This window comes from Euleptes europaea, chromosome 4 (genome assembly GCF_029931775.1).
Source record: "Euleptes europaea isolate rEulEur1 chromosome 4, rEulEur1.hap1, whole genome shotgun sequence".
In the NCBI taxonomy this organism is placed as follows: Eukaryota; Metazoa; Chordata; class Lepidosauria; order Squamata; family Sphaerodactylidae; genus Euleptes; species Euleptes europaea.
The window spans coordinates 91,675,488-91,689,023 of NC_079315.1; the positions used below are offsets into that span (position 1 = coordinate 91,675,488).

Genomic DNA, 13,536 nt, shown 5'->3' on the forward strand with positions numbered 1-13,536 from the left:
TGAGCTGAGCACCTTTTGGAAAATAGTTACTGATACACTGGTAATTTAGAACAATATTTTTAAGAACATGATTAGATTTCTGAGGCATCCATCCAGTCTTTTTTTTTAAAAAGCAGGCCATCTTTTATTTAGAAGATAATTATTTGGAACACTTGGACATAGCTAATGCTAAAATGAAATGCACCTCATTCATTGCTCCCTTATTATTATAAATACATGTTACACAATCACCTGACTTAGTATTCTCTGTTCATGCAGAAACCAGTGTGACTTGCATGCACAAGTATGTGTTTCTTCACTGCAATGGCAGCTACAGATTGTGGGTGCATGTGTGGGCAGCTACAGATTGTGTGGACTGCCCTTGCTGTTTCAAGGAACAGGGAGGCCCATGCTCATAGGGAGCTCTGGATGCACATCATAACTGGCCACAGTGCTTCATATCAACAGCCCTTTAATCCACCAAGTTATAGCTTGACATTAATTTTGGAGATCACTGACCCAGGGCGGAAAACAATTGGGTTATTGCATGGACTTATAAAAACAAGAAGCTAATGAAACTCTAGAAGCTAGCATAAGGGAATTATATATGTTCAATCTTAGCTGGCAACAGAGTTCCAAGTCTGACTTCCTACCTGTATTGAACCAATACGGTAAATCTACGTGCTAGAATTTGAAGGGATGTGGTCTCAAGGAGGTTGGTCACACTTATACCATTCCTGACCGAGACCAGAGCTAAATAAAGGTTCTAATATCAAATGCTGAAGCAGTGCAGTTCATTTAAAAAATCTAAATGCACTTTACAATGCCCTCTCTCCTAATCGTCGCTTGCAATAGCACATTAAAAATAGGAACCTCATCCCTTACTTCCTGCCACAAAGGGCAACAATTAATTCTCTTGGTTTTCAAACCATTCGTGAAAAATGCAAAAAATGGTGACCAAACAGCTACTTCATACATACAACAACCTAGTTAAGCCATAACAATGATTGTGGTAAAAACAGAACGCCTAATCAACAGAAGAGGCTGTTGTAGTATTGTGATGTGTGAAATCTTAGCTTCTCTATGCTAACTCTGGAAGGCAAGCATTGTGCAGCATTTAAGGTGGCTTCATGTGGTAATGTACACTGCTTAATGACTCTGCCTGTGGTCGGTACAGACTTTCACTGTTTCTTATATAAACATTGAGTGCATTGATCACACAAATGCACTTGCTACTGCTGACCAATTCAGCGTTTTCCGTAACTTCATATACACACGGTGTGTATATCAGTGTGAAGATCAACGAGAGACTGACATCGGAACACATAAACACGAAAACTCTCAGGGTGACAAGCGATTCACTGAGCTGTTTCCTTCCCCAGTTGTAGAAAGTTTGAGAGTTGTCAGTTTCCGCGGAGGGTGCTGAGGGCTCTTCCGAAGATTGTCGTCCATCTGCAGGAAACAAATCATACCCTATTCAGATGCCTGATGAACGAGGTATTTATATCCTTGTTTCCATGTAATGAAACACTAACTATTTTCAAGACTAAATATATATACTTGAGTAGCCTCATTGAGATGAAGGAAACCAGACTCGGGTGAGCGCTCTGTGAATCAGTACTGTCCTTCCTCAATATCTCAATTATCAGAGTATGACTGGCAAATATGTTATAATGGATGCTATTTCATGTACTATCATGTGTACATAAGGAAGACAGAGGGGATGGTGAGGGGCCCTTTACCCTAGACTCATAAGAGGAGCTTTTACAGGAACCCCCTCCCCACCCCCATTCATACTGCTCATGTGGGTTCCCTGTCCCTAAGGAGAAGCATTTCAGGCTGACACGAGAGGGGAGAAAGGGAAGATGCACTTTTGTGCTTGGAATTAGACAGGATCCAACCCAAATAAATTACATTTGTCCTCGGTAGTGACAGAACCTGAAACAATCATCCTAGAACACAACTAAAACAGAATTTTTGTCTGATAATTACTTAATGTCACTCTCCAAACAGTACACTTGGAATCAGAACAGGTGGTTAGATCCAACCCATGATGTTGAATTTGCTAAGCCAAGTAATATCCATCTTGACTATTTCTAATGCCATTCCTAATGCATACGTTAAACCAGTGGTTCCCAAACTTTTCGGGCCACCGCCCCCTTGGTTCCACAAACTCAACCCCAGTGCCCCCTAACCTATCCAGCAACACAGTTGAAGGGGCCCACCTCTAGCGCCCCCTGCTGCCCCCTTGCCTCTTAGTGTCTCCCCTAGGTAAGCCCACCGCCCCCCAGGGGGTGGTACTGCCCACTTTGGGAACGACTGCTTTAAACAAACTTTAACAAGATCTTGTTAAGGCAATAATGTTCAATTAAACTAGACGCAACGGTTCCGTATGCTTCCATGTGGAACTGCCCTAGTCACATGGCATGAAAGATGGAGTCCAATCTCAAAAGCAAAAGGGAGCTATGAGGGAGGAATCCTCCCTGCAGTCCCTCCACCCCAAACAGTTTCTGCTAGCTGAGGTAACTTCTGGAGCTGGACCTCCGCTGAGGAGAAACGTGCTCGAGAAGAGAGGCTGCATCACCATTTTGCCCTTTTGAGGTTTTACACCTCTTCCTTCAATCCCACCCCCATCCTTTTTATCTGACTGAAGACAGTCCTGTGCTTAAACACAAAGAACTTCTGCTGTCATGCCCAGTTTGGCCCTTCATTGTCCACCAAAAGATCACAGAAAGGCTGATTGAAAACCTTTTCAATTAAGTTGGATTCCTTGTTTACAAGCTGTATGAGTTTCTGCAGGTTTGCATCAATGGGGTCTTGATCTGCTGGAGAGATGCCTAGATAGGCAAAATGCACAGAAAGAGAAAGAAAATTAGAAGGAACTGTATATCCCTTACATATAACTTTTCAAGATCTTGACAAGTCAAAAAAAGAGACTGAGAAACTGTATCCTCTCACATACTTCAAAAGTTGTCTACCTTAACTCCTCCGTCCCAACAAATTCAAAAACAACAGATTTCCAAAGTTCATCAGTGAAATTATTTGATTTTAGCATATCTTTCTTTTGAAAGTATGGAACATATAGAAAGAGAAAAGCACAGGTTACCTGTGACGTTTAGTCTAAAGTAGCAACTCAGGATGTCATCACAGAAGCGACATAAATTGGGAAGCTGCTTCAAATGATCTTGTAATTGGACTTTTGGGAACTGCACTTTATAAAGAGGAGCAAGGAAACCAAACACAAAAGCATCCAGAGTTGTAGGCCTAGGAAACAAAAAGATATGACACTCATGCTTCCTTAAGAAACTTTGGAAACAGAAAAAATAAAAATGCAGCAATCTGAGGATTCTTAGAGGCTTCATGTTGGCATGTGTGCCAATGCAGAACTGTTGGCAGAAGTGCTCAGACGGTGAACGAAGTACGTTAATTTAAACATCCATAATAAGCTATGTACTATCTTTCTTACTTTAATTAATTGCTAAGCAAAATCTGGATTATCAGATAATAGAAATCAGCCTGACATAAGTAGAATAAACAAATGATTCTGTAATTAAGTTTTATTCAGAAACTGTTTTATAATACTGTATTGTTTTTATAAATATAACGTTTACCCTTTCCCTTTTTTCCCCCTGTATCCTCTTAATTATATAAATAAAAACTATATAAAAAAAGAAGAAGTGCTCAGACGGCACGTTTTGTTATTTCCTTGAAAACTGAGGTAGGGCTGTATTAGGTCACCACAACAATAAAATCCCTCCAGCAGAGGGCTCAGGGTACCAATTACCCACAGCATCCCACCACATACCAAGCAGGTTGCAACGGCAATTGCCTGCACCTATAATTATAAAACAGCAGCAGTTGCAATCATATATTTCAAGCCCTTTGGCAACTCTTTGACAGATACTAATATCAAACACTGGCCTAATTTCAGCAGCTCACTTAAGAAAGATAAACAAGAATGGATAAATCAAGAAATCTACATGGAATGTTAATACATAGATGGTGATGTAATGCTATCAGACATTCAGATCAAACTAACAAACAAAACCAACACTCCACTTTGCACATGTGACTTGAAAATAAAAATGTAAAGGTTACGAAGATCATGGTCTAATTTGAATTATCCTCGTTTTCAAGCAGCACAGGGGAGGAGCTCTGATGACACAGAATTTATCACACATACAGGGTCAGGTTGAGAATGGCTTGACGCAAACATGATGTGACACCATGGACTGAGTTCCAGATGTGCAGACAAGCAGTCTTTTATGCTTTTCGCCTCCTCACCTGCCTCCCCTTAGAATCCCTGAATGCTATCCTACCACAGCAATCCTAAGAACACTTCCCTGGGAGTGAGCTCCATTGAATAGATCCAGGTAGACCTACTGAAGCTTGTTCTCCGCATTGCTGAGTCTGGCCTGCCTGCTGGCAAAGCATCGCTCCACGTGCAGATCTGAAGCTCGTGGTCGGCAGCACCAATGGACTGGGGGAGCCAAAGTGCTGCTCCAGCGATTTGGGGGCTGATCTTGGCTGGGCTAAGGGCCAGGCACACTCCACCTTCATGTGAGGTTACGTTTTGCAAAAGTGCCCTCTCCCTTCCACAGGAGCTGTGTAGTCCCATATATGTGCATCTCACAGCAAATGCTTCCAGGAAAAAGAATACATTTAATTAAATATGGTGGATGACACACAGTGCTGCAGCAGACCACCGATTTCATCTGCTGAAAGTCATTTTCTTTAACTTAAAAGTAGAAGTGTGGGGATGATGCAGATGAGGCTGTGGCTAGGCTGGAGATTGGAGGAGAAAGTGCTCTGGGAAACCGCCCGAGGAAGCTACCAGGCTGGTTTTACATTCTGCTCCCAGACTAGCTGCTCTTTGGCCACCACTCCCTCCCCCCATCCAGGGTGGAGTGACAGCTCCAAAACATGCCTTTTTGATTTGAATATCAGGCCAAACAACAGCGTGGTTGAACTGGGGCTTGGAAAAGAGCTCCAAACCAGCACTACGATTCAGCCATTCACAAACCATCGTTGGTTTCAAGTCTGAATCGTACCACGCTGTTTAGCTAAACTGTTGCCTGTTGTTCAATAGGATCGGGATATGGGGGGAGGGGGAGAAAAAGAGTTGGTTTTTATATGCCGACTTTCTCTACCACTTAAGGAAGAATCAAACCAGCTTACAATCACCTTCCCTTCCCCACAACAGACACTGTGTGAGGTAGGTGGGGCTGAGAGAGCTCTAAGAGCTGTGACTAGCCCAAGGTCACCCATCTGGCTTCATGTGTAGGAGCAGGGAAACAAATCCAGTTCACCAGATTAGCTTCCGCCGCTCATGTGGAGGAGTGGGGAATCAAACCCGGTTCTCCAGATCAGAGTTCGCAGTTCCAAACCACCGCTCTTAACCACTACACCACGCTGGCTCTCTGGCGGGTGTACACCAGAAGCCAGCTGTGCCCAGCATTAATTGGCTGGAACTTATGATGTTGCCAAGATGCCTTCCCCCATCCCGAGTGCAATTTTGTACTTTAAAATAGCATTTTACATTATTGTTAATAAAATGTCAAACGAATGAAAAAAATAGAAAAATGAATATACGGTGCTTTCATTTGGTTGGGAAAAAAAAGATGACATGCTGCCTGCCTGAAGAGTGGGGAAGAAGAGGCCAGACTGACGGCTGAGTCAGTGTTTGATTTGCTGGTACGCAATTTTGTCATTTCAGCTGCAAAACCAGGAAGGAGGCAAACACATCCTGGGGATGAAGACACTCGGTGAACTCTATTTTTAGGCCTTTGTTCTCTTCGGCATACAAAATTAGTCATCTTTTACTTTGACGCAACCTCTACTTATTAGTTTTGCACATCAGTCACTGTATACGTTAAAAATTTTTTTTTAAAAAAATCCTAATTCATAAGAACAGAAAAACAAAGCATAAAACAAAATGACAAAACATAAAAAACAAAATCACCTTTGTCTTTTAAAAGAGAACATAGATTTTGACATTAAACATATCACACTATGTATGTTTCAAACGTGGTACTTACATATTTCCAAAAAAATATGGCAATGTCCCCAGTCTGCTTGAAAGAAGATTCAGACACTCCTTGGCTTCTCTGTAGATCTAAAAAGGACACAAAAACAAAAGAACGCCCTAAGCTTATCTGCACTACTTCAAAATACTGATCATGATTTCATTTGCATGAGATTTCCAGTATTGGCAAGAGGAACAACCAAGAATCCATGTGCCACAATATGTACCGCTTAAAGCCATGAAAGATTTATGTTCCTTCTGTTCACAGTGGCAAATATTACAGGAGGCATGCATTTAACCCTAAGACAATGCTACTGAACTTTAATGTGTGACCTTGCACTAACCTGTCCCTGCCTGTGGTTATCCTTTTGAATGCTAGACTCTTCTTCCTCTTGCTTGTTCATTGCATGACCACACTATTATCATATCCGCCTGGAAACCAGAGATCTCATGTTCATCATCTGCGCCTCGACCATTTCACAGATTAACTACTGCAATTTTCTGTATGTTAGGATGCTTTGAAGGTATCTCAGAAGCTTCAAATGGGTCAGGATGCAACAGCACAGCCTTTTTTGACTAATGCTGGGGTGGACAGAATGTATAACATGAATTCCTTGTAGTCTACACCAGTTGGCAAACTTGCTTCCTGGCATGTTTCCAAGATACATTGGGTCCAGGTCATATTATACTTGCGTTTATAAACTGCAGACCACCTCCTATAGTGTTTGCTACTTGCTTAGATTCTTGCAAAACATGCTGGATTAAGTGGGCCTTGTTCTTACCCAGCAAGCAAGAGTGCCTGTTTAGCAACACATTAACTTTAGTTATATCTTATTGTTAAAGGTAAAGGTTCCCTGTGCAAGCACTAGGTCATTCCTGATCCATGGGGTGACGTCACATCCCGATGTTTACTAGACAGACTTTGTTTTATGGGGTTGTTTGCCAGTGCCTTCCCCAGTCATCTCCCCTTTACCCCCAGCAAGCTGGGTACTCATTTGACCGACCTCAGAAAGATGGAGCAGGACCGGTGGGGGGCGGTCAACCTTGAGCTGGCTACCTGAAACCAACTTCCGTTGGGATTGAACTCGGGTCATGAGCAGCTTGGACTGCAGCTTACCACTGTGCCAGGGGGCTCTTAATATCTTGTTGTTAAAAAAACCCTAAATATGTACTCTTGCTACATAAATATCAAACAGTTAGTGGACTTTGGGAGGGTTATAGCAAAGGAGAAAGAGAGAGAGAGAAGGAAAGACCACACACAACCTAAAAGAATACTTTCACATGCATAAACTTCTCTACCCATTGAGATCAGGGATAGCCACACACTGCATTTTCTCCAACAAAGAGGGGGGACTGATGCTGACATTGTGCTCAGCATGTTCTGAAAAAGCACCCAAATACTTTGCCAATGGATACTTTTCAGACTTCATATCAGGTTTACTTTATAAATGGAGAAGAATGGAATGAGAATAAGGAAAGAGAATGCTGAGGTGGCAGAATAGACTGTACAGGACTGTAGATGGAGGATCATGGAGTTTCACATTTTGAACGTTCCCCTATGCAAAAAGCTCCCTGCAAATTAAAACAACAGCAGCACAGCAAGAAGGGGGTAGAGGCTTGGGGAGGGCCATTGGTCAGAGCTTGAGTCTCTGCTTTGTATACAGAAGACCCCAAATTCAATCTCCAGCTTGACTAGTTTAAAGGATCAGGTAGTCGATGGTTTGAAAGACCTCTGCTGGAGACCCTTGTGTTTGTGCTGTTTTTCCATTATTGTGGAACTTTTCATGCAAAATAGCTTTAAAAACTGGAATCCATCACCTGCAGTTCAAAGTGGCAAAGTGTGGTCTAGCTAGGGTTGCCAGCTCCAAATTGGAAATACCTGGAGATTTTGGTGGGTGGAGTTTGAAGAGGGCGGGGTTTGGGGAGGGATTTCAATGGTTATAATGCCATAGGGTTCACCTTTCAAAGCAGCCATTTTCTCCAAGTGAACTGATCTTTGTCGCCTGGAGATCAATTGTAATAGCGGGAGATCTCCAGCCACCACCTGCAGGTTGGCAACCCTAGTTCTAGCAGCTCATTCTTTTGCATGGTTAAGCCAAGCCTCAGGCCTGATTTATACGTGCAAGAAAAGCAAGTAGGAAGCACCATTCTGGATTCCAGCTCTGAATGCTCCTTTGCATAAAAACTTAATGCAGACAGAAAGCTAGCTCAGCAATGAATAAAATTCTACCCTGACTCATAGCTTACTGTAGCTGTTTTCTAGTTGCAGGAAGTTTTTATTGCAAAGGAACATTCAAGGCAGGCGAAAGCAGTGCACTCCTTTCTACCAACTCATTTTCCAGCCTTTGTAAATCAGGCTTCAGTGTGTTTTAAGGAAAGGAATGAAGAGCATCTATATTATGAAACAATACAGGAGACACTAATCAGGATCACAAAAAATAGATATTATTTGCCATTTATGTTTATTTGTGTCTGTTTGTGTTTCTTAATTATAGATATTAATAATTCAAATATTTGCCAAAAGGGAAGGGTATAAATCATAAAATGAACTGGGAAAATGTACAAAGGGGAGATTTATTTTAGAAGGTTGATTGACCATGAGAGTTCACTGCTCCTTCCAAGACTTTTTAGCTAACCCTGCTATAAATCAGTGTAGGTAGACACCAGAATAGAAAAACGACACATTAAATCCAGGAACAAGAGAAGACTGCCCAGAAAGCAAGACAAATGTGATGCAAACCAAAGTCACAACAAATATAAATGCTGCATTCTACAGTCAAAGAGTAGGAAAGCAAACATTTTGCATGTGATTTCAATAAATCTGCATCTATTTGACCTAAATGGCTAACAAGGCAAGGCATACCTGTACTTCTATTTCAGCAAGGCTGCTGAACGGAGGCCCCCCTTTGGTCACCAAGATCCTATTAAGAGCTTCCCGAGACATCTTCCCAGGCAGATACCAACTCAGGGGAAATGGAATCTTTGAACCGAACCATGGTTTGGTCACAGCGTAGTAATTATCAGCTTCCACCCAGAAAGTATGCAGCTACATCACAATGATAAAGAGCAAATTAAATGCAATTCAAGAATAAACATCATGCTCTTACTTATCAAGAACCAAAGTTTTTTGTCTAAGAAGTAGGCTTCTGTAACATGGGAACCTGATCGCATCTAACAGCAAACCAGCATGCAAGGTGAGGAAGGAAGGGGAGCAAGCCATTCATATTGTGTCAAACCTCCTGAATGGCAGCTATTCCAAGGAGGGACCCCCGCCCCAACTCCCTCTGGAGCCAGGCAGGACAGCAAGGACTGTGGGAGGAAGGGCAGGACTGGGATCTGCCCGGAGCCCCAACATTGCCTGAGCTTGCCATGGTGATCAAACAGCAGTACAGGCACGTCAGGACACTGCGGAGTGTCCCCACCCTTTGCCAATTTAAGTTGCTGTCCACCTTACACCTGAAGATGCAATGGAGGACAATTTGGGGGCTGCACCAGGCGGCTCACCCAAACTCATGGGAACTTGCATGGGTTGGGGGGAAGTTGGGACCACAGCCCCTTTAACTCCCACTCACCTGTTTGGCGGAAAGGAACAGAGAAAGTGGGGCATAAGTCAGTTTTCAAGGTCATCTCCCTTCCCCTAACAGGGAAGAAGCACCCAATGACAGGTGCCTGGAAATGGGTTTCTGCCTATCCTGCGAGAGGGGTGAGGCTCCTATGGAGCATGTACAGTCTGTAAGGTTGCCTTTGAAAACAGGAGAGTGGAGACTGACAGGACACACCAGCATCTGCCTCCCACAGCTAGAGACAAGTGACCAAAGAGGAGAGAATTACTAGGGTAAAGTCTAACCTCATTCCCTTCATTTCCGAGGCCTGGAGAAACCATGGTGTGCAGCATGAATTGGCAAGAGGGCGGGACTCTGGGCCTTGCCGTGACACCCCAGCTGCTGTATGGCGTGGGGGTTTGTGTGTGAATACCTTATCAACTGTCAGCGCAAGTCTGTGCAGGAAATAAATAAAGTGCCAAAAAAGTTCTTCTTGCCACTTTAATTTGAAGATCATCTTAAAACTGTTTTAAGAAACCCGATTTTAACAGTAACTGCTGACCCCTAAGTCAATGTTGGTTCCCTAAGTCATCTCACGGCAACGATGAGTGAGTCATGTGCTTGACTTAGCTAAACAGCACCTGAAATCATTACCTGTGGCCCCTAACAACAACTCTGTACTTACCAAAGCAGGATGGAGTTTTTCTTCAAGTAGTGCAATGTAGGCCAGTGTGTCAGCGCCTTCTTTTGCAGACAGTTCATAATCAGCATTGTATTTCTGCCAGTGGAAAAAATGCAACAAACAGATGGCGCACAAACAAATTATACAACAATTTCCAAACGGAAAAGAAACAGAACAACTGAATGTCCCTCTACAACAAAACAGTTATTCATTCCTGGTTGCATAATATATATATAACAAATCATATATCTACCTTGAGTTCATATTCTGTGGAGAAATAGGCTCTAGAAATATTTTAATAAACCAAATTATTGTCTTAATATTTTCCAAGTTCATGATTTCAAAGTAGAACGGCTGACGTTATCCAGACATCTATTTTTAAGGTCCAGGACAAACACATACATTAAAACACAAGAAAGAAATTTTAACAAAATTGACTATTAATGTTTATGTAAGAGGTGCCTTCCCAGATTTTAGAATTATGAAGAGCTTCAAGCGATAATAAAGAAGAATGCAAAAGGTTTATTCACAGTATACTTGTGGCTCTGTTGTTTACATCATGCAGAGGATCTGAAAGCGATGGAGACAGGTGGGATGCAATCCTGCCCTTCTAGCACAGGTGTGGGCCCAGGCATCAGGCTGCATCCCAGCAGAGTGCTCAGCACCAGTCTCGCTGCTGTTGTGCCTCAACCGTCTATTGCAGCCTTTAGCTTACACACAAAGACTTCCTGCATTTCGCACAGGATAGCGATCCACGAATAAATGCAAGCGCAACAAATAAAAATAATCTTTAAACGTTAAACTGACCTAAACATGAGATGTCAAATTTGGAAACCCACCTGTTTTCTTAAGAAGTTTAGAATTTTTGCTGGCTGAGAAATAACAATGTCATCCGATACCAATAATGGTACACTCCCTAAAAGTTAAGAATTAATGTCAAGATCATATAACCAGAAAGACCCTACTATGGCTAACTTAACTGATGCTCAAGTTTGCTCATGTGAGACATCCTGTCAGTTCAATACTTTGGGTGTCCCCAGAAGACTGGTGCTGCACCAGATGTTTGCTTGAGCAAGCTGATATCATCATAGGCAGCCTAGCAGCCTTTATTTTTGGCACATGGTTTGAATGAATACTCATATCTTGTAGTTGCATTGTACCAGCGCAACAAGGGAGGGACTTTAATCTTATTAATATGCACGGGATTGTGCTAAATTTTGCTATTCCATCATTCTGCCACCATTCCCCCTGTGCACCAACATCTGATTTTCACACCAGACTCTTCACAGTACAGCTGCCCTGTCCTGAGAGGCTAAGTCAGGGAAGCATCCTAGATGTTCTGGTACAACTGATGGCTTGCAACACGGTGCTGGCAAAAAAACAACGTTGTACTATGTTTGGTCTTATCAACGTTTTGTTTTGAACAACAAAACACATGAGCAATGTCAACTTTAACTGCCCATTTGCGGAGATGCAGTTATGTATGTAACTTTTTCTTAAAACGGCGCCTAATACAATAATGTACATGTTAAAAATACTAATGGAATACCTCTTAGTGCTTTCCATGAATTATCTATAACATTCACTTTCAATGGTGCACCAGAAAACCTTCCATACGCCTGCAATAGAAGTTACAAATAAACTCAGTCATTTATTCTGTAGAATTTATACAATTTAAATATGAAGATGGATGGTAAGTTTTTCTAATATGTCCCTTCTCATCCCTGGAATACACAATTACATTATGCTATTGCTACTACAAGAAGCATCAGGGGTGCCATACAGATCCCTGAAAATTAATGGGATAATTGACAGTAGATTTGGTTCATGGCTACTTGGAGAAGACATTACTAATTTTGCAATACATTTGCCCTGGTCCAACAGAGACATCATTGCCATATGTGCAGCTTATGTGCATAAAGGTGCACAACTGCATTCACAGTTACACTGCTCATCCAGACAACACAGGAAATCAATGGGTCTTTTGATGTGGACAGAACATTCACTACTATCTGGAGCAACTAGTTGTTGTGGACCGCTAGGTGCAAACATCTAGAGCTCAACTAGGACCCTTGTGAAAAAAATTATAGAGTACAATAAGAGAGAGCGTTTCTCTAACTTCCTTCTATTTAAACGTTACAGATCCCATGAACGTAGAACAACCAATGCTATCATGATACTTTAAAATGGATTTTGCTGTGTTGTGGTAAACGGGGGATCGGGGGGGAGAGAGACCCGAATCGTTATTTCAAAAAAACAGTTTATTCTGGCAGCTGCGACCCAGAGGCCCTAATGGGCAGAAATCTCTGAGTCCCGATTGTACTGAGGGAGAGACATTTATCCAAATGCAAGATATGACAACCCATCAACATTCAGGGTAAAGCTGATAGCACTACAGACATAGAGGCGCGGCAGTAAAGTAACAGTTTCACCCAGTTCTTGTTATGGTGTATTGTAACCCTCCGTGACTCTTGCCCCAGTTACAGCACTACAGACACACAGAGATATCCTGCCCGGGAACCAGCTATCCCCTTGCTGTCCTAATACAGTTACAGAAAGGAAAAGAGATTATTACAAATTGCTAAATCAGTGGAACTTCCATAGTCAGGGGCAGTCTACCTTGCTGTCACAGCTGCATTTGATTACTGCCTGAATTATTTATTGTTTTACTTAATTGAACTTATGGGGCTCACGTCTGAGCAGAGGGCAGCGCTATTCCAGAGGTTCTCGACAGCTGAACAAAATCTTTCTTTGGAGGAAAAGAAAAAGAAATCTGTCACTCCAGGCACAACCCGAAGCTCACCACGCTTCCCCTACCAAAAACCAAGCCCCGTCTCGAAAAGCCCTCCGTGGGGCCTACCCTCCTCGCCCCCTAACTTGCCCTTCGAGCCCGCCGTTACCATGACAACGAGGCACTCCGCGCACACGGACGGCAACCCCCAACCGCCGCCCCAGCAGCTCAGCTCCATGGGAGACGCCATGTTGGCGCGGCGACCCCTGACCTCGCGAAGCCCCGCCCCTAGTCCCGCGGTCGGGGCGGTGCGCGGGCGAGGCGCGCGCCGGCGGAGCTTGCCAGGCGAGGGCCCTTGCAGCACGGGGAGGGTTTTCCCCTTGAGTTTGCTGCTCTCCAGATGCACATCCCCACACACACACACCCACCCGTCCAAATTCTCAAAGCTCTGCAGGGGAGGCTTATTTTTGAGCTTTGAGAATTTGGATGGGGAAAAAGGGCATCTGGAGAGCGGCAAACTCAAGGGAAAAACCTCCCCGTGCTGAAAGGGCCTATGAAGCGCAAGGGCGGGTCTGTG

At 43.1% G+C, this 13,536-nt stretch overlaps 1 protein-coding gene across 1 annotated transcript; it reads right to left on the minus strand.

Annotated features, from left to right (window-relative positions):
• Positions 1 to 1,289: 1,289 nt before the first annotated feature.
• MTX3 (metaxin 3) lies at positions 1,290 to 13,209 on the minus strand. Its single transcript, XM_056848617.1, has 9 exons — positions 13,129 to 13,209; positions 11,778 to 11,847; positions 11,068 to 11,144; positions 10,232 to 10,324; positions 8,868 to 9,050; positions 6,018 to 6,094; positions 3,086 to 3,243; positions 2,728 to 2,816; positions 1,290 to 1,431 (listed from the first exon to the last, which is right to left on the minus strand). Exons 1-9 carry the CDS (start codon positions 13,207 to 13,209, stop codon positions 1,321 to 1,323), a joined length of 939 nt encoding a protein of 312 aa, XP_056704595.1. The 3' UTR covers positions 1,290 to 1,320.
• Positions 13,210 to 13,536: the final 327 nt, after the last annotated feature.

Bases quoted from the DNA above. Each gene is read 5' to 3' on its own strand.
- MTX3 (XM_056848617.1), bottom strand. From the start codon at position 13,209: ATGGCGTCTCCCATGGAGCTGAGCTGCTGGGGCGGCGGTTGGGGGTTG. The intron at 6,095-8,867 runs GTATGCCTTGCC...TGTCCTTTTTAG, and splicing joins TTGCTGAAATAGAAGTACAG to ATCTACAGAGAAGCCAAGGA. The intron at 1,432-2,727 runs GTTTTCAATCAG...TGTTTCCTGCAG, and splicing joins AATCCAACTTAATTGAAAAG to ATGGACGACAATCTTCGGAA.